This window comes from Molothrus aeneus, chromosome 4, assembly GCF_037042795.1.
Source record: "Molothrus aeneus isolate 106 chromosome 4, BPBGC_Maene_1.0, whole genome shotgun sequence".
Taxonomy (NCBI): Eukaryota; Metazoa; Chordata; class Aves; order Passeriformes; family Icteridae; genus Molothrus; species Molothrus aeneus.
In genome coordinates, this window is record NC_089649.1 from 27,066,747 (window position 1) to 27,088,265 (window position 21,519).

The 21,519-nt window shown below is 38.1% G+C and overlaps 1 protein-coding gene across 1 annotated transcript; it reads left to right on the plus strand.

The window, feature by feature from the left end:
• The first annotated feature begins 18,111 nt into the window (after positions 1-18,111).
• On the plus strand, positions 18,112-19,976 carry GIMD1 (GIMAP family P-loop NTPase domain containing 1). The gene is made up of 2 exons (XM_066549006.1): positions 18,112-18,504; positions 19,707-19,976. The coding sequence occupies exons 1-2, from the start codon at positions 18,112-18,114 to the stop codon at positions 19,974-19,976; spliced, it is 663 nt and encodes a 220-aa protein (XP_066405103.1).
• The last annotated feature ends 1,543 nt before the right edge of the window (positions 19,977-21,519 follow it).

Below are 21,519 nucleotides of genomic sequence, written 5' to 3' on the forward strand. Positions count from 1 at the left end.
GGTAATTTACTCTACGCCTACCTCTAAAACTCCCTGTTTCATCTTCCGCACCGCCCGCTCGCTCCTGTGTCAAATTGTCTCCTAATGTGCTCCCAAGTCCTGCCTGGCTCTTGTTACTGCACAGGCATGTGCCAGGCAGGCAGGCAGCCAGGCAGAGGCATATGTCCTGCTGGCTAACTGGTACCAGCTGATTCCCTGCCTCCTGGAGTTAGTGTGATCCACCCCTCACCTCCGCACGTTAATCCTGAGCACACCTGTGCTATGCCAGTTCAGCACTGGCCTTCAAGCTGGTGCAACTTCACCCAGAATAAAGACAGTTACAAAAGTTAGGCTAATTGACTCCAGCCTCAGATTTTCCATACAAACTTCCCTTTTTTCTTTCAAGTTGGTGAAACTCTTCTTTGTGAGAAGGAATAAAGAAATGAAACTACTTACGGGGTTGGCCTATTTGCATAAATTCTAAATTAAGTGAATACAGGAGTTTAAAAATACATTCTTTAATCATTCCCCATCCATATGTGGCATCCTATGTTCAGCATGAGTAGACAAGGAGTAATTCTTTGAAAAGCACCAACTTTCACACACACCAGAAGAGGTTCCTTTTGGTTTTGAGCTGCATTACTTCCTTCACCAGAGATGTCCGTGGTGAGCAGTGAGAGCCATAATGGCAGACAATAACTACTTCCCTCTAACAGCTCCACCACAGCATCACTGGCTGTCTCTTCCCTACACATCAGCAGATACAAAACACACTGCAGAGCTTCACACACCTGTAAACACAAAGCCCTTTCAACTCAGTACCTCCAGGACTGGATTCACTGTCACTAAGGCTCAGGGGGAGGCATTTAGCTATATTGGGAAGACAATCTGACACATATTCATATTCTGAGAGTCCATATACCAAAACACACACAATTTAAAGCCATGCAGCACATAGAACTTACCTCAGAGTGGAGCTTGAAAAACAAACCACTATTCCCCATGCAGACCTAAACCAGCCTCTCTGCCAGTTTTCAGTTCAATGCTATGGCAGCCAGGCCCTCACACAAACTGGGCTTTCAAGAAAGGCTCCAGAAGCAGTGAGGCTGATGCCTTCATCTCCTCCAGCTTTCCCCCAGAACACAGGGCACATATAAACTGGATCAACATCCAAATGGCATCCATCTCTCCATAACAGCCCAACTGAAAACTGAGTCATCAACTGCTTCCCCAGAAAGCTCACAAGTTAGAACAAATCTCTAGAGACTGGGGCTATTTGGTAGCAGTCAGAGAGTGGATGAATTTCTTAGACATGCACAGAAACAGCTTCATTGAAACTCACCCAAGCCTGAACCAAAAAAGCAATAAGTACCATAAAATACCAAGATATTTATGGGGGTCCACATCCTTTTGTGCACCTATAAGCAGCAAATGGGATTTCATTCACGTATCCTCCACTTAACTAATGAAACTCCACCACTTTTCCACTGTGCCAGTCTATCTTCTCACCCTCCCCAGCTTACATCTAGATCACTCCTTCATTCTGTACCTTAATAAATAACTTCCACACCTCAACAGCAACTTTGCTTCAGCACCCAGCCACTCACCTCCATTATTCAATATAGAAAACCAGAGGCTGCTGCTCAGCAGAAGTCAGCTTCTCTTTTAGTTTTGCAGTGTAAAAGAATCAAAATAACTAACTGTACATCAAGCATTACTGCAGTTCTTTAGACAAAAAACACCTTGCAGAAAACAGATCCATACTCACCCACACCCATCCTCAAAAAAGGGAGCAAAACCTTCCCCTGGCATTCCAAGAGTAATCTCATTTGTATTGCATCACCTGTGTCACACAGGTGATAAGGATCGAAGCTACATTTTTGCTGGGTAAAAAAGATAATAGCATCATATCAACAATGCTTTACAGCTGCCATAAATGCTTTTGTGCACTTCTCAAAACAAACCACATATTTTCTTTCTATTGTTTATTTGCTAGAGTGTTTGGAAAACCTTTTATTTCAGAAGTGAGTAGAGAGAGACTTCCCTCATAGATTTCAAAACTCTAACACTGTTCCTTGAAACCACTTGGTATGTAATCTAAAGAAAAACATTGCAAGAAGGCTATTTCCTTTTAGGCTTCAGATTCCTTTCCACAGCAAATCTCTGCTTTTATTGTCTCTCCACTGTTCAGTCTAACAGATTTGTGCAAGTGAGCAAAGCCATTTAGCCCTCTTCTTCTTGCACTCTAATTCCTATTCAGCTTAGTCTGAGCCACTTTTCTTACACTCTTCCCTACTTTCTGAAGTAGAAAACCATGATCAGGTAAGAACCTGACAATTCTTTAAAATGGATAATTTGTTGTCAGTACTGCTTTTAACAGCAGGGTGAAGATTCCATGTTTTAATATTCTTTGCTGCCGTATGATGAGTGTGAAAACACTGCCAAAGCAGCAGCACTAGAGAAGGGTTTGAGTGCCGTGGAGCAGCATGTGCCCAGTTCTCTGCTGTTCCTTTTAGAAAGGCTGGACACTTCTCCTTGCTTACATGTGTTAAGCCTGATGGATTTTTTTGCTGGAAATTTTCTCCTGGAGTGACTGAGAAGGGGCATCTTTAAGATGATTTGGAACAGTCAATGTTTTACAGCTCCAAAAGAAATTAATTCAGTCCATCAGCAGTCAGCAAAGCTATTTCCATTGGCAATCAGGAATGTCATTAGTAACATTTCTAAAAGTACAAGTAGAATCCCATCTTCATTACCTCAGTAATCCTGGAAGGAAGAGAAGCCAAAAAGCATGTATGTTTAAAATTTTAGTTATGTGTTTTCCTTCATGTTTCTCAAGAGACAAATCTGCCTGCCTTTTTCTGTGTAGTATGAGAGCCAAAGTTTTCCCATGCATTTCATTCCAACTTTGTTCTCTATCTTATACCTTCATTAGTATATATATAACCTTTGTGGTTGTATGTGGTTGTACACCACAGTTCATTGCACTGAACTATGCATTCTCACTCTTAAGAATATCATATAAAAAAAAAGGTCATGGGTCAGTCTTAAAATAAATTTTCGAGTAAGCTGCTCATATAGACACATGCTATGCAGCTTGAATAGCAGGCATACTATGCTTTGTCAGCAAAACTTATCTTTGGTAGCAGTTCTGCTCCTTAAAACTGAGTTTCTAGAGTTACCTCTCAGTATCTGCTTCTCTTTTCTTGCTATCTAGAAGCTGATGTCATAAATATATAGGTTATATGGTTGTACATTAATTCTGCCGTTCCTACTTTTCTTTTTTTTAAATAAGTTTCTGATATGTGATATAGTAGGAAACATGGTGGAAAATATCTGTGGTTAGGCTGAAAAAGAGAGGTATTTGACTGGCTTCACTTTTGTGCAGAGCATCATGGAAAGGCCACTCAGGAAAATGCTTCAGAACCTGAAGCCTCTCAAGGCCTCTCCTCTTCTTCATAGACTGAGCTCCTCTTTCAGTGCTGCTCCTCAGAAAATAGGAACAGTAGAATAGGCCAGTATCTGAAGTACAGCCACCTATAGAGGGAACAAGGCCAGCAGCTGGAATGCAGCAATTCCCAGTAGTTAGGAATTGTTGGAACAAACCCTTTTGTATTAGCAGTTTGTACATGGTCAACAAAATAACAGATTTCATGCAGAAAAGTTTCAGTTTTAATTGATAAGTTCTATATTACCTTGAATAATAAGTTACATATTATTACCCTGATAAGTTATATATTACCTTGACTACATTCACAATTATTTTGTCCTTGAACTCCTATGATATTGACTCATACCTTTCTGTTTCACCTTGTTTCCTCTGCTCAGCTCTACTTTCACTGTCTTGCTTAATCAATGCCAAATTTGCCAACAGAGGTCAGGGTGTGTTTGCATCCCCTGTGTGTCCATTCATTTCACACAACAAGGATTCCTATCAACCACATCAGTGCTCTTTAACAAGCAGTCTTGTGTGCTATCTCATGGCTTGTAGTTCTGAAATTTCACCTTTTATTTCAGCTAACTGAAATGAGAGAAATTACTCTTGCCATGCCTGTGCCACTTCTTTTTTAGAGTTTATCTCACTCTTGAGGAATCTCTTCATTCTGTGAGCAGAAACAGGAACTGGTTCAGTTACAAGACATTTCTCTACAGTCAAATTAAATGTGAGTTTTCTAGTATCAGCAAATAAAGTATTTACATTCCTTTAAAAACCACTTCATAATGAGCTATGTCCATCCCATTAGTGGCTTCCAGTTGCCCCTGAATTATGGTTCAAGCTAATGTATTGATTTTTTCTTTTGTTTAAAGCACTGCACAAAAACAGGATGTCTTATAAGAACTGGCAGTGAAACCTGTGATCATTAAAAATCCAGTACTACATTTTGCAACATTTTTGATGAATCACTAGATAAATATTTGGCAAGAGCATGAACTCTGCAAGCTTGAATTGACTTTTCTCACCCTATTTTCTTGTCCCTTGACGCTTTGATCTTGTGTAAAAGGAAGAATGGACAATAAAAACACTTAGACAGATATTCTGGTTTCACAGAACATGCCTTTTTAATTTTGACAATTTTTAATAAGGTTTCTGATTTCTTGAAGAACTGTAAAAAGAGAAACTGTGATTTTCCAGAGAAGAAAATAAAGAATAAAAACAAAAGAAAAATATCCAAAAGAGTTATAAAAGAGATTTTAGGATATTCCAGTTAAAGTTCACAAAAAGAAGTATCTCAATATGTATGTTATGAAATGGATATAGGCTTTATAAAGAATAGCTATAATTATACACTGAAAACAAAGGCTTTTTTATCCTATCATAAAACTACACCTAAATAAAAATACCTACAGTGAATGCAGAAAGATTTTCTGAGGGTGGGGAAGCAAAAATATGAAATATATTAAACAGATATTAAATAAGATAAACGCAGAAATTAATTTTGAAGTTAGAAAAAACAAAAAGACAGCTGAAACTGTTTGTCAAAAAGTTTCTAATTTTCTTAATTAAATAGTTTGCCCTCCAAGTTGTCTATGGGTTCTGATTTTTAATACCTGTCCTTGCAAAAGAATCTTTAGAGAGGAGAATCAGACACACATAGTGATTCATGGTTTTTAAAATGGGAGCATTTTTTCTTGGCACCTACATATAACTAAAAACGTTGTAAAAGCACTATAGATACTATCACAAAATGAACAGCATGAGGATAACTCTTCATATCTAGCAACTGATGTTCATGTGTCCTGGCAGGTAAGAATCCATGGATTTCTTAGCTGGAACTGTCAGTCAAGAAACCCAGCAGGGCCAGTGATTTTCCCCAGTGTATATCCAAGATGAAGCTCCTGTGATGTGAGCTGTTTTCTTTGTGACTCGATGTACAACACCCAAAGTTATTCCCAAAAAAAGAGCAAATGATCATTTGTAGCAGGGAGTAACTCAACCTTACAAATTGCATTAATCTTAATGAGATATGAGGTAGGGATTGGAGGGGTCAGTAGCAGACAGAAGTGACTTCTATTTGCATTGAGAGGAAAAAACAGGATTCATCAGCACACAGAGGTCTCATGACATGAACAGCAACACTTGCTTCTGGTCAATATTGATGGCAACTTTCAGATGGACAAAGTAAGAACATGGGAGAAATCCTTTCCCTGGGACCACCAACCAAAATTAAACCCTTGAGTGGAGGAGTCATGAAATCAGAACTTAATAAATAAAAGACAAAATGTTCTTTCTTTGGTTTAGAAAGCTGGAAAACTTATTTTTCTTGTCTGCTCTTCTCAGCTACAGAATACCAACACTCCTTGTTCTTTTGTAGGCAGAGTATATAATCTAAGAGAAATGAGAACCAAAGAGGGTGAAAAAGGCACTTAAAGATGGTGGCTTTTTATCAGTGACAAAATATTTGTCTCCCCTTTCTTGAGAAGTTTAGAAGAGTGCTGCTTTTTATCCTTTCAATAAATATTTTTCTCTCTCTCTCTATTCAGACTATTAAAAATAATAAGAGGAATATAATACAACTTTAAATGAGAGTTTATATATCAAATGCTTTATGACAGCTGCTTTTATTTCACTTTAGATTAACAAAGCCTTTATGTTGAGACTTTGTAGCTGACCTTACAAAGAAGCAATACCATTAGCCCTGAAGCACATGTTTCCCATTTAATGTTTCCGAGGTAACATTCTTTGTGAAAGTGAGAGAAATGAGAACGCAAACTTGCAGGGAAAATAAAAGTCTGACTGTCCTCCTTTTGAACAGAATTAAAGTCAGTTTGGACACTTGAAAATATGAAGTGAGAGGCCATGGCCTTAGAAAGAGTTTCTCAATGTGATCCCAAGAGCTACAATGCTTAGCTTTCCTTTAGTATGCCAGAGCTCTTTGTCATTTCCTCTCAAGAGGCTGGACATATTTTGCCATCTCAATTTGAAGTGAAAGGTGTCGCTTACATCAATGTTATTTCAGTTTTAACCAGCACTACTCCAATGATTTATCAGCGCACCCAACCAAGAGAGCACTATAATAGTTAAGGCAAAAAAATCCAACAAAGTTATTTGGGGATATAGCAGAAAGGAATTGGGTCTGCCATACCTGAAAGAGCCCTAAGTTACTGTTATGCATGGAAATCAAACTAATTTTCATGATATTTTGCCATTGCCATATTCCACTGGTTCAGTGCAAGAGCATTGCCCTTTTTTCCCCATCAATAAACCTAACAGTGCCTACCCACAAGTCTTCCATCCTTTTGTTTGATGCCTTCATACATTAAAGTCTGTTCTTCAGCTACTGCCACAGTCAAAATTTTATGCTTCTAACCCTTCTTAAACTCTTTTCAGTCAATAAATGTGAAAACCTGCAGACTAGAGTCTACAAGGTTCAAAGCAAACTCAAGAGAATCTGAAAAACACAGGAAAGAGGTGAACAATGACACAGTTTGGAAATCAGTGTATGCTCTTTGTATTTGGGGCCTTGTCAAAGAAAAGAAAAACCCATATGCACAAGAAAAGGAGAAAAACTCCGTGATTTGGAGGAGAAGCTGACAAATTCAGCACTAAAATAGTCATCTATGCCTGTGGAAGCTGGATATGGCCTTACACTCCAAGCAAGCCTCGCCTTCTAAATGCACTTCTGCAAGGGCTTCCAACAGGAATGCTGCAGGATTTGCTGGAGGCGCATCCAGATTCCAAGAGACCACCCCCACACAGGTAACTGGGACTGGTAAAGAACAGAGACATGGGATTTTTCTTTTCTTTTTCTATTAATCTTATTTTTTCTAAGAAAAAACATTTGTTTCTTAAATCCATGTTTAAACACCTAAATTCAACATTCTAAATGAAAACTGCTACTTTTCGCTCTCCCTATAGAAACAAATGAGGCTGACCACTGGAGGCTGAGCACTTCTGAAAATTAGAGATGTTATTTAGTACAAAAGACAATGAAGAAGCAGACTCCTTGGAGCATCCCTGTAATGCTCTTGTACTTAGCCTCAGGGATTTCACCTGCTTTTTGCCCCAGGACCAATATTCTTTTCAGAGATCCCACTGTAATCTGCACCTTAGGAAAATACCTTTTTCTAATCTTGTAGTGAATATGAACTTACATTTCTGGTATCAGATGCAAACAGACACACAGGTTTCCTAAGGCTCCCACTGGAGTAGAAGTGTACTACAGGAGCCTGTACACTCCCCATTTTCCTCGGATATATTTAACTTCTGACTCTAAACTGTTGGTTTCCTATGTTACACTGATGACATAGCTGCAGTTAAGGGACCCCTATGTCTAAGTTCGTATTTCAGTAAGGTTAGATATGTTCAGATACAAGAAATCTGAAAGGTGAAACACTAGAAATAAAAATCACTCATGTGCAAGTGCAGACTTAAGTACATAATAAGTCTTACTAAAATGACAGTTTGAATTACCACATTATCCTTGTACTAAGGTCCAAATAGGCTATTTTCACCACATTACAGTCCAAATTACAATTTACTTTTGTCTATGATTAAATATGAACTCTGGGGAAACCTTCCCTTTCTTTTTTCCCCTTTTTGCTTACTCTAATAGCTGGTCTTGATATCATTAAATGGCATAGAACAAGCCAATATTTAGATTTCTGTTCAATTTTCTGTGTTTGGTCATTTTGACTTCATTCTCTTTGATGTCTAGAAAATAACTTTTCTTCATGCTCTTTGTATTCAAGGGGAAAAAAAAATCTGCAACTCTTTTGGTGTGCTAAGAATAGGCATGGATATGTTGGGACAGGAAATACATACATGCCACTACAATTAAAATAGATTAATTTGTTAGCAATTCCATAATATCCCCCAAATGCAGAAATTCTAAACAGTGTGTAGTCATCTGAGTAACTCCTCTTTTCTGCTGCCAGGCTCCACAAGCTGAGTCTTCCATAACAGTGAATATCACAGGGAGAGACAGCACAACAAATTGTATGGGCTAATATTGAACACTGCAGCACCAGCCAGTAGGATATAGTGCATATTTCAGACAGTCCCTTAATCTCCCACCTACTGAAGCCGACTCCTTTTTTGCAAGCTCTTTCCATTTTATGATTTCTCAGCTTTCTCTGCGTGCTCTCATACATGACCGCCTTTCCTGACACATTCCCTGGATAATTTCACCACTGAATTCCAGTTGTATGCATGGTAAGTAGAGAGCACTTTTTAAAATCAGGGTGGATTTGTGCTCTTGCTAGAATAAGAATTCTCAAAACCAGTCTGAAATCCCCAACTCCCCAGAAAATAACAGCCAAATGATGATCGCGAAGAGCAATTTAAGATGCAGCTCTCTGACAGATGCTAAAACCAACGCATCTTCGATGTAAATGCAGTAAATTTATATATATAATCCTTCCATTATTCAAGTCTAAAACAAGAAAAACAAAACCGTATTTTCTCTTTACACCAAGATTATAAATTAAGACATGATAATTGGGTGTTGTGAGGTTACGGAAATGCTAATGGCTGAAAGTTTTTGTTCCAGCATTACAGTTTCTTTTTTTTCTTCTTTTTTTCTTAATGAATTCTTTCTCTCATTTGAGACAAATGCCATTTCTGAAGAAAGAAATGTGGGTGTAAAAAATTACTACTTGTTTTTTTCTTCATGGGCCTTTGATGATTTTATGCTGACTCTAAAAAGAAGTTTTGTATAATCTTAGCTGCGACAATGAGCAAGCACTGTTTGAGCTACAGGGGAGATAATGCAAGAATATAAACTCACTACATAATTTTATTTTTCCAATTCAAAACTGAACTTCACTTGCAGCCCTGAATTATTCTTGCTGGTTCACTTAACTGGGAGACAGAACTTCTTGGGATTCACACTTTGGTCTCTGCTATACAGCTGTCCCCTGTACACCTCTGCTCTGAGAAAAGGCTCTGGAACATTGCATGACAGGATTTTATAGCTGAATTTCCACCAACAGTGCTCCTCTTGCATTGCACTCCAGATGGAATACTCTCATCTCTGCCACAGAAGTTATTCACAGCGTGATGCCACGTCTTAAACTCGTCTCATGGTTTTGTGCAGTTTCATTGTAAAATACATCAGAGGCTTAACTCTTCAGATAAAAAACAGAGCTGAGAACAGGAAGGGGACACAATACTTTCACTTACTTTATCAGAGTGCATGAACCTGATTGTTGGTTAGTGAGGCCATGTAATCATCAGTCTTCCCTCCTGACCCTTTATCCCACTCTGTACAGGGAGCCCAGGTTTGCATCAGGACTGGAAGCACCAGCAAGAAAACTTTTTCCAGGATGCCAGATGTCTGATAGTGGGAAAAAACCCAAAACAAAACAAAACCAAAACAACCCTAAAACTTTGTTTTGAGATGGAGAGGCTGCTGTCAACTAAGGAATCGAATACACAAAAGTTGCACCCATCTCTTTCTGACAGGAAAGACCATCACATGAAGAAGGAAACAAGCCAAGTCTAGATGCAAAGGGAAGCAGGTGAAAGGAGGAGGGGGCGATAGCAAGACTTTGAGGACCTGAATTCGTTTAATTTGTAGTGGCAAACTGGTTTGTAGACGTCAAGAAAAAAAAACCAAAACCAATAAAAACCAACCAAACAACAACAACAACAAAACACAAAAAACCCACAAAAAATCCCCGCCAAAATAAAATTAACAATGACAGACTTCTGAAAACTTTCTTCTAGTCCATATTTGTTTCTTTGTGTACCATTTTTACCTTTAAAATTTCCAGTCTAACTTTTGGTGACTCAACAAAAGGTGTAGGATGTCAGGAGGATCTGGGTTCACATTTTCTGTGTGCCATGTTGCGTGCTAGACCTGGGCTACCTTATCTGAGGATACTCAGCAGAAGGCTCCCACTGTGTGCAGATCAGATGAAGTCTGTCAAGCACTGATATAAAACCATGGAGGAACTCAGGGAAAAGTCCAATCATCCTGCAACTTCTCAGGGCTCTGCTGTATCTGAAGCTCAGGTGTGACTTCCATTGCTCCTAGTTGTGCCAGGGCTCTCTGTACATAGGCTTCAGGTCTGCAGCATTTGCACAGACTCATTTTATTTCTCTATACCTACAAAACTTTAGGAGAGTGAGCTGTGATGCAGCTCTGTGTTTTCCATCAACAGCAAATTCCAGCCACTGAATAAGGTAATGGTCTGTCACACTTCAAGGACTGAAAGATCCTAGACACATTCCACAATTTATAGAGGTAACACATTCCTGAATACAGCACATTACAGATGCTACAACACACACAGCATTGGAGAGGAAGCATTCTGATTTTTTATATTCTTTCCACTGTGAAAGGCAGGTAGGGATTTTTGTTCCTTTTGTCCTCTCATGCAGAAAAGGCATCAATTTGAAAAGCTCCAACTTCACAGTATCTTGTGAGAGTTAATATTAGAAAGTGACAAGTATTGAAGTTAATTAGCAAGTGTGGCAGTCTCAGTCCCAAACCACATACCAACTCTGTAGCCATGTGCTTTGTGCCCCTTCCTGATTAGAATTTTAATAATGTGTCTACAGCAATTTCACTTTTCCAAACAAGTCTGTTGCCAAAGTAAGCCACATTGTCTTCTAAGACGACTTTTACAGGATAATTCTGACATTACATGTTCAGTGGCTTGACAGCATGAAATATATTGAAAGTTGATCTCAGATTCAGCTTGTTTGAAATGTTTTAAAATAGGAAAAAAGCATCTGCGCAGGTTTGATGTCCACAAGTATCATGATTATAAAAACCAAAAGTGTAGTACTTCTAATTAATAATCCACTTTCTTAGACTTGTATTTCTAAGAAATGCTCTTTGCTATTCAGCATGTTGCCTCCAAAGGGTAGGTATACAAAGAGAAGACAGGAGAGGTTTGGAATCAGCATAAAATATAAAAATACCAAGTTGCTATCTATTGTGTATTTTAAGAGAAGTCCTCAACGTATGTTATATCTATAGAAATACTAACACCGTAGAAAACCTGGAAAATGTATTCCTTAAATAAAGGAACTGAGTAATGAATCTGTCCTGAATACACACAGATACGCATGTTATTGAGTAGAAATATGTCATTTTTACACATCCTTAAGTTGAAGCTTTGTAAGATTCATATTACTGGCACTCTGTGAAATACCTCTTAAGGATTAGAGGGCATAAGAGTAACGGTGTGACCAGTTCAACTCTGTGCATCAGTACAACTTCTGTGCATACTCGTGTTACAATTATTATAGCCTTTCCAGGCATCATGAGAATATTTTTGGAAAGTATGTCTTCAGTCCCTATAGAGCATCGTACAATATGATAAAAACACTTTTTTTTTCCTTTTTAATGCAAGAAATGCTGTTATTACTGTAGAGAAATCTGTTCCCATCAGCTAAATCACTCCCACTACACATTTTCAAAAGAGGCGGATACTCCCTGTATTATTTAGATGAGGAAACTGAGAAACTGTGCAGCTTCTCAGAATTAGGGAATGAGTGTTACAGAAATAACAGCCAGATCTGGGTTTCCTGAGCTTCCAAATATGTTCACTGTTCACAGGACTTTTGTCTCAGGGGCAAAATGCTTTTACACATGGACATATTTTGAGGCTAAGCACAAGAAAGTGAATGAGTCTGGTATCCTGACTCATGTGGTCTCAACAGGAGATGTATGAGGCAAGTCACAGAATTCACCCAACTAAGTATGTACAAGGGAAAAAGGAGAAAAAGGATTCTTAAGTCTGTATTTTCATTCTTTCTTATTGCTTCTTTCCTAAATATGTGCCTTTGAAATCAACAGTTTATGAATTTGGTTTGTTGGAGGTGATTTTATTGTTGTTGCTTTTAAATATTATTTATATGTGTGTAGTCTTCCTTGCAATATCACCTTAATTTCTTGGCCTATTTTCCATTTTTCTCATGAAGTCATGAACAGACACAAACATGCCAGCCTTGTGGGACAGTCTTATAGCCTAGTGTGCACTAGGGACTTATGCCCAACCTTTATATTGTGGAAAGCATTTTGTGGCAACGCAGGTGAAAACAAAGTAGTTGAAATATCTCTAAGTAACCTGATCAAGAGACAGCAGAGCACAATCTGGTGTATTAAAAACATTCCTTGCATATTAAAAAACAAATTGATATGATGCCATGAGGAAAATCATCACTTAAATGATGGAGAAGGTGGGATTTGTTAAGAGAATTAAGAAGCTGGCAGCCTGCAGCAGTAAGTGACATGCCCTACTTTACATTGCATTCCCCATATTTTGAAAAGCCATGTCACACTAAACCATACTAACACGAAGAGACTCTGTTCCTGTGGCTTGTTCCAGTGCTGTTCTGAGCACATGGAGAAGCAGAGTGCTTAGAGGATTAGCATTCCTGCCAACACAAGGAATTGCTGCACTACTTCCACAGCAGAGTCTTACCAGATGAGCATGTCAAATGCGCTGCATTCTAATCTGAAGTTGCCTATTATTTGCAACAGAAAGACAAAGATACCTTGTGGATCTTAGTGATTCCTTTGGAGAATAGAGAGGAGGAAAAAAAGTCTAGCTGATGTTTTTTCCTTGCTCTGATAGTTCTGTTTGGCTTTTTTCAAACACAAAGCGACTCCTTGATCTGCCTTTCTGCCAGCAGTATTTGCCCTGAACCCCTAATCCACTGTAAGAAATACAGTGGGAACTTGAGGAGCTGCTTCCACAGTTGTACAAACAGACAGCACCCAAGAGCTGGTGCAATTTCAGCTTTAGTCTGCAGCTACATCCCACCTCCTTTTCCCTTAGCAATGCCAATGTAGAGGCACACAACCTACATAGCCACCTACACTGCAAAAAGAAACATGATCTTGTAGACTGCTGATAATTGATTACTTCTGTTTAAAAATACCAAGAATACTAAGGACTGCATTAAGCAAGGGAAAAAAACCAATCATCTGTTTTAAGGAACCTTTAGTGTACTTTGTATGTGTCTCCCTTTGGAATCAGAAGATTTTTGTGTGAATGAAGTCCAAAAGGAGAAGAACACCACTAAATCTGTCCTATTTCTCTCTCAGCAGTGATGTGCTTGCTGTTTCTTGGAATTTACACATCTAACAGAACTGAAGCCACACTGACTATGTGGACTGCATACCTTCCTGGATTTCTCATGTTGTTTGGGCAGGCTAAGAGCCTGTCTTTGTGTGTGGTAATCCATAAAATGGCCTCACTGGGTTTCCTCTAAGTAAGAGAAATTCATCAAAGCACATCTTAAATTACTTATTATGGCATCATCTTAGGCTAAAATGAGAGCCCACATCAGGAAAGAAGCTGTAAGGGATGGGAAGGTGTGGGAACTGAAAGATGACACATGGTAAGAGATACCATGTGCCTAAAGAGAAACTGCTCTTTAGGTTTTACAAGATCTAGCCTGCTTGGGGATACCCTAACAGGCATCATGGAGAGCTTGTTTAGGGTGTGTGCAAACCAACTGGGTGATCACAGGGACTACAACAGAACAGCAGCTGACACACTAATGTGAATAAAATGCAACTCTACTTAACTCTATAGATACAAAACTAATGGCTACTTGCAAAGTATTTTAGCCTTGCTTTATTCAAAGTCAAATAAAAATGCTAGATACACAAATGATCCTTATGTTCAATTAGATTAAGGATTTTACTTCCTTAAATTCCTGATAATTTCTTACTAGACTTGATATTTCCATGGGAGCAGTACAAGGCTTCCTTTATCAGTTGCAGGAACCCTTTCTGCCTGCCCATCTGTAATAGGCACAGTTTTGATTTTCTCTTTGCCATTTCAAAATTAAAGAAATACAAAACCAAAGCAAACAAAAAAGATAGGTCACCCACTGGAAGTAAGCAGTGCTAAAAAGCATCCTAGGCAACTTTATTGTACTCTGTACAAGATGATGTTCTGACAGTAAATTTTATGATCTTATATCTTAAGCCTCATAATAATCGTCACTGACTCAAAAGCTAGTGAAAACAAAAGACCTTGATTTTCAAGAGTCATGTAAGGAACAGTGAATAACACTTCTGTTTCTTAACTGCTACCTTTCCATTGCTGATGTTCAAATTCATTAATTAAAGTGCTACTGTTTGTATTTTATATGTAAATTCAAAATGTTTCTTCTGACAGAAGAGAGAAAAATGCTTTTTACATTTCTTATCTTAGGAGATGCCTGAAGAGTCCTGTAATTATCCCATGTTTTCTAATGCTGTAGCTCATTTCTGATCTGGTATTTTATTTCAGCATAGGACTGCAGAGCAAGGGGACCCCAGCTGTTTAACAGTACCTGTGGAGCAGGCTGATACTGCCACCTTGGGGAGGATTTTTTCCAGGTTTGAGGAGCCCATGCAAGTGTCATGTAAATCAGTTTGATTTTTCCCTGTCATAATCCTCCCAAGAAGAAAACTTTTTAAAATCCTCTGCCCATGCAGTTGTAAGACCTTCCAAATGTGTTCCAACTTGGATTGTATTCCTTTCACAATAATACTGAAAAGAAATGCTTTTTTAAAATTTCACCAAGTTTTAGAGCTCATTCAGGTACCACCTCTTTTACATCACTCTTAATTTTACAGCCATCTTGCCATTACAAAAGCCCTGTTCTGCATCCAGCTGGGCAAGCTGTATTTTGCATACAATGCTCCCTTTTTTCTGGTATTCTAGTTTTTTTTGGTAGTCTAAATCCTTGTCCCTGGCAGCTAAAATTATCTAGTTAGATGCAACTGCCAGGACATATATGACTCAGATGTCATAAGGGGCATTACTGTGCAAAGGAGCAGTTCAATGAAAAACACAGATCTAGACTGGCAATTTAACAAAAGTCAAGATCCATAATTTATGAGATTGATCTACCCTTTTGCTTTGCAATCGAGTGACTCCTCATCCAGTCTTCTTTGAGTTTGTATTCACCAGCAGGTGAAGGACCTTGCCATACACTTTCTATATAAATGTGCCTTGAGACACAAAGGCTGTGTACGGTACAGAGCTCTAAGGCACTGGGAACCATAAGAAGTTGCCAAAGGTACATAAAATTACAGGGACAGCTTTCATGTCTGACTTCTCTCTAGAAGAGGCAGGCCCAAGAACACTTGAAAAACATTCAGTAACAAAATTTTTTCCATGGTCACCTTCAGCCAAGTAACCCAAACGAGGAACTCATTCATGACTCACAATGTGAATTGACATGAGGAGTTCCTACCTTCTGCCAGAGCACTGGCTGGGCTCATGGCTCCACAGCAGGACACAACGGGCTTCTAGAGGAACTGCAGCCCCCCTTCACTGCTGTGGCTGGCAGGAACAGCCCTGGTAACGTGGTAAACCAACACTTACAAGCTCCCACATTGAGCTACACCTCGGATCACAACATCCCCAGCCAGGACTGGGCTCTGGAAAGCACATTCCTCTTTTCCTGCCACCACATACAGCTTACACACCAGATTAATGTTCTTACTGACAAGTATCTCAATACCCTTGGAGTAAACTTCTGCCTGCACCCCTGGGATTTACAGAGAGATGGCTGATCAATGTAAACAGATAGGACAGGCTCATCCATTCTCCCATTCTAAAACTAAAGCCTGGTCATTAAAGCACAAATTTACATTTATTTTCTAACCAGTTACCTTCCCACTTGTGGAAAATTGGAAAAAAACAAGCGATAGGTCCTTCTGAACAATCTTCTATTTCTGGTTTGAATGTTACTATAGCATGGCAAATAATGATGCTTGCAAAAAAATTATTAGGCTAACAGCCATTAGCTAATGCATACCACTGGCAGTTCTGCCAGAAGTCTTCAGTTTTCTTCCTGGCTCACAAATACTTTCTGTATTTTAATATATTTGTTATTATTTTAATCCATCTTTGTTAAGCAAACATCTTTTTCTCTGCAAATGATTTACATTGTGCTATGAAAATATTGTAATTAGTAATTCATTGCAAAAATAAGAGAGTGCATTTCCTATTCACATGCACGTATGAAGACACATTCAAGAACTTGCAATACAAAGGAATCCCACTACTACATTTATTATTTGCATGTTTAACTGCTGGTGGAATTAATTTACTTTTAAAAATATCAATGTCATGCAATCACTTAAGTGACTTCAAAAACAGTATTTGCAGCTGAGTTACAAAAATTCAACCGTGCCAATTACTGACCAAACATATGCAATTGAATGAGGAGCTATCAGTAATAAATTAACCAGATTAACGTGTACGTAACAGTCTCAGCGTGGTACGGGGCTGCTGTTAGTTTCAAAGTTCACATATGAACTTCTTTCTATACTGCACATGTGGTTTATGAATGAAGCCTGAATGAAAGAAGAAATTAAGGGAAAATAAGGTAAGTGACCCAAAATGAAACTAATCTAAGTATTTAAGCATAGACTACTTACAGGGAAAAAACACCAAATCTTTGATTATGATTTAAAAAAGGAATGGATGAATCCATGTCCACTACTTCCTATTATTATGCTACAAATGTACAATGCATATCTAGACTGATAAATAACTGAAGACAACCATTTCATAAGATATATTTCTTAAAAGGAAATTCATCATTGAAAAATTAAAAAAAAACCTCACTGTGAATCCAGTAAGGAAGATTATCATATACATATTCAATGTTGACTATAACAAAATTAGTATGTTACTAGCTCTTGCATCTTTGCTGTTGTACTGAAGTTATTTCATAATATTCATTTAGGCATGGAATTTATATGAGAGAGAAAGCTTAAACTAAACAGCAAGAATCTAAATAATTAATCGGAGGAAATCCCAGTCTGAAATTGTCCATGGCCTCTCTATGAGTACCTAAACATAGTATCTTAAAACAAACAAAAAAATTCTTTCTGAAGTTCACAAGTCACAGAAACTTAAAATCCACTATTTGCCACTATGGTTTTACCTTCTCAAACATATCTCAACTTATTTAAATAAGAAGTTTTCCTGTTAGATGATCAGCACACACCAAACCCCTTCAACCCCTACTGGGTTACAGAAAAGTACAAAGAGAATGAGAGGTCTTGTTTATGAACAAATAGAGTAACTGGAAATGATCCCAAGCCAGCTCCCTCTCTCTATCCACCAGTCTATGTTTTTCTTTCCCACATACTGTGCTAATAAGTTGGTTTAGTATACATTTCCAAAATCTCATTTACATGAGATTGGCTATTTCAGCTCTCCTCTTTTTTTTTTTTAATGGAGGTATTTTTCTGCATCAGAAAGCCCTTTCTGACTACCGTCTATTTCAACATCAGTAGTAGCTGATGAAAAACATATTTTAAGCTGTGAAAAAGTGCTCCCTTAAAATCTACTTCTCCTTGATTATTCTTTTCCCTAAAGCAAATAAATACCTACATCCTGAAACACTGTCACTTAATAACAGCAGCACCTATTTGTCACCATTCTTTTCTTCCTTCCCTAGTTTGCCTCCTTTTCCTAACCTACTACTGTCCCAGAATGGCAACAGTGTGTTGCCCAACTCCTCCCCTCTCTGTTGTCTCTCCACATTATTGCTTCTTCCTGAAACTCTTTTTACATTTCAGGCAGGGAAAAACACTTAAAAAACACTGAATATTGGAAATTCTTGCCTCTTCTTCCCCCCCACCCCCTGAAGCTATCTGAAGCACCTAATGTTATTTGTACTTAGTGACAGGTTTGTGGATAAAAACACTGACAATGGCAGACAGCAATGAGATGACAATCAACCTTGTTGTGCTTGGAAAGACTCAGACTGGCAAAAGTGCTGCTGGCAACAGCCTGCTGGGCAGTGCAGACTTCGAGAGCCGTCTGTGCCCCAGCTCTGTGACCACACGCTGCAGCCTGGGACGCAGCGGCCGCATTTCGGGGCTCATCCGGAGGAACGGCCGCGAGTCAGCTCTGCGTGTCCGAGTGCTGGACACCCCCAGCTACCCTCACAGTGCTCTGGGCAAACAGCACGTGAGGGACACCGTGAGAGCAGCCCTGGCTCAGCACTTCGGGGAGGAAGGCCTGCACTTGGCCCTCTTGGTCCTCAGGGCTGACCTGCCTCTGTGTCCAGATGAAAGCCATGACACAGTTCAGCTCATCCAGGTAACAAACAAACAAACAAACAAACAAACAAACAAAAAGAAGAAAGTCTTTGCCCTAATGGCAACTCTTTCATCCTCAGGTGACAATACAATAGCTATGGAAGAGTTGACTCTTCCATAAAAGAAAAGTGAAATATTTTTTTTCCAACAACAGCCTGATGAATTGCGAGTGGCAGACACTAATTTCAGAACAAAGACTGTAATTGATTTTGAGTCCTCAGCAAATCAAAGCTCTCTCCTCTCTTTCTGAAACTGGTAACTCAAGACTTCCTTGGGCAGCTTAAAGGAAAATTTTCTATGTGCTTGGTATTTTTCATCCCTAGGGTCTAAAACAGATTAATCACCATCAATACACCAGGTGTTTTTGACACCCCACTTACCTTGGAAGTAGGCAGACATCCTTTAAAGTAGTTTTATATACCGCAGCATTTAGGTTACAGAGTTAAGATCACTGCAGTGTCCTTTACTACCAAGGTAGGCTTCTTGTCATATACAGGAGTTAGCAGGATTGCCCGAAGTCGTAATTACATTTCCACCTGTAAATTAAAGCCCAACCTCTCTTATTCCTATTAAAATTTTCTGTACTTTATGAAAGAAAAGCAGCTTGTTCTCTCCATTCTCCTCCATCAGATAAATCACAGAAGTTGAAGAAAACTCTCTGGCCCATTATTGAAGGTGTTGCATTTGATTTGTGTTTTTCCTGAATTGCTGAGAATAGTTGAGTTTCATGGATCACAGTTGGAACTGAAGTTGATGTTACATAGAAATTCATAATTTATTTTTTTAACAAAAGGTGCTACAGTGTTTTCAAAAACATTTTTTTGAAGAGCTCTAAAAAGTGTGGCAATATGAATATGTGGCAACTACTGATTTCAAACTAATGTGTGACATGGTCAAACAACCATTTTTCTTTACTTACATGAATATTTTTTAACTGGAGACATTCTGTTAACATCTGTAGCCAGGGAACAGAGAACTGCTAGTACTGCATGACCACATATTTCCACTGAAATTGGATGTCAATGTCTCAGAAAGGTGAAAAAAGACCCAGAAATTTCAGCAACTCGGATAACATGAACTGGATTACTGCCAGGGGAAAAAAAAAACATACATGTAAATGGTCTGGTAATGTACTAAGCATATGAAATGGGAGTGGGGAAAAGAAATAAGAGATAACTAGTTAAAATTTGCTTTTCATTACAGGAACTTCTGGGTCCCACGTGGAAGGATTTCACTGCAGTCCTACTTACTCATGCAGACAAGGCAGAAGAGGCTGGATACAGTGAGGAAACATATTTGCACAGTGCCTCAAGTACCCTGTTGTCACTTTTGAGCACAGTACAGCATAAATACATCTTCCTAGACAACCACAACAGCATAATTAAAGAGGAAAGAAATATTGTCTTAAGAAAGCTCTTGAATTTCATACAAAGAAATAATTATCAAGTACTACTTAAACACAGCAAGGAATAAAATTAGCTTTAAGGTGCTCACTTGTCTATTTTCTATAGTAGGTAGCATCTAACAGAAATAAAAGAGTAAAAGCCATCAACTGAAAAACTCCACATCCATATCAAACATCTTTGAACACACAATTAGAAATATCTCTTTAGCTTATCAAACTACTTGCCTTCCACAGAGGACCTCACACTACAGCATTCAGAATCTAGATTTGGCCACAAAATCAGAACAAGCTAGTGATCCAAAATCATGCTCCTAATGTGTGTGTAGTTACAAATGGGATTTTGCACTTCACCAGACTGTATATTCCAGTTCACACAGAATATAGATCTGGAAAAATAAAATAAAATTTTAAAAGAAAAAAAAAAGGTAAAACAAGAAGTAAAAAATGCGTGAGTTCAGACTCAGGAGGCCTCTTTGCTCAATTCTTCAAGCCTTCAGAATTTCCTCTGAACCTCCATTTCTAAAAAGAGCTTTCCAGTACTAAAAGCTAAGATTTATCTGTTGTAAAACTATTCCCTACCATGATTCAAGATTAGTTATAACTGAGTTCTTGAACTACAATGATTTTATTTAATAAGACATTATAGCATATACAGTTTACTAGGCAGATAAAATGGCTTCAATGTGCTTAATACTATTCAGCACATTTAAAAGAACTAATTACTATTACTTATTGCCAGATGCATGAAAAACTAACAGGCACAAACAAAACTCATTCAAAAAGAAAATCTGTTCATATCCTCTTTATGCATGTTCCTTTTAATGTTATATCACTGTCATTTTGTTTTCTCTCCACTTACTGGATGAAGTTCAAAGCCTGCAAAATTTAGAAAGGCTCAAGTTTGTTTTTAATTTTAGTATTTAAAATAGTATTTACTGTTTCAATGGTTATACAGCAACAATTTAATTTAATATTATATGCAAAAATATCTGAATTATCTCTATATAGCTATTTAAAAGAGTTATTGAAAATGGATCCAAAGTATTTATTTTCATATTACTGAAAGTAAGGAATTAAAAGAATGATTTTGAGGCTAATAGCCTAGCAACATGACTACTTGTACAACATTACTATGAAATAATTCTAACTGTAAAAATTGAAGAAGCCATTTCTGTTAAAACCAAAGCACTTTTTGTAGAAAACATCGTTGCATAAAAGCACATTAAAACAAAACCAAAAAAATCAATTCATTTTATACCCGTTTGAGCACTGGAAAAAGATTTTTTTTTTGTTTGGTTGCTTTTTGGGTTTTCTTGCAGGCTGGTCTTTTGGGGTTTGAGGGGTTTTTTATTTTTTATTAGTTCCAGGAAAATGTTATTAATTATTTCTTAGTCCTACCTATTGGTTTGGAAGGATATACCTGGATGGACTAGATAAAGAACTAGTCTAGCAAAGTGGCAGCTTTGATCTTAATGAAATTATAACAGTTTCGTTCTGGGGACATGAAAATGTGTCCATTTGAACATCCTAGGGCATAAATCACCATAGTTTAATCTTACAACTGACTGCAGACTACAGAGAGAACACAGGCAAGAACAAAGGTGCAGAGGC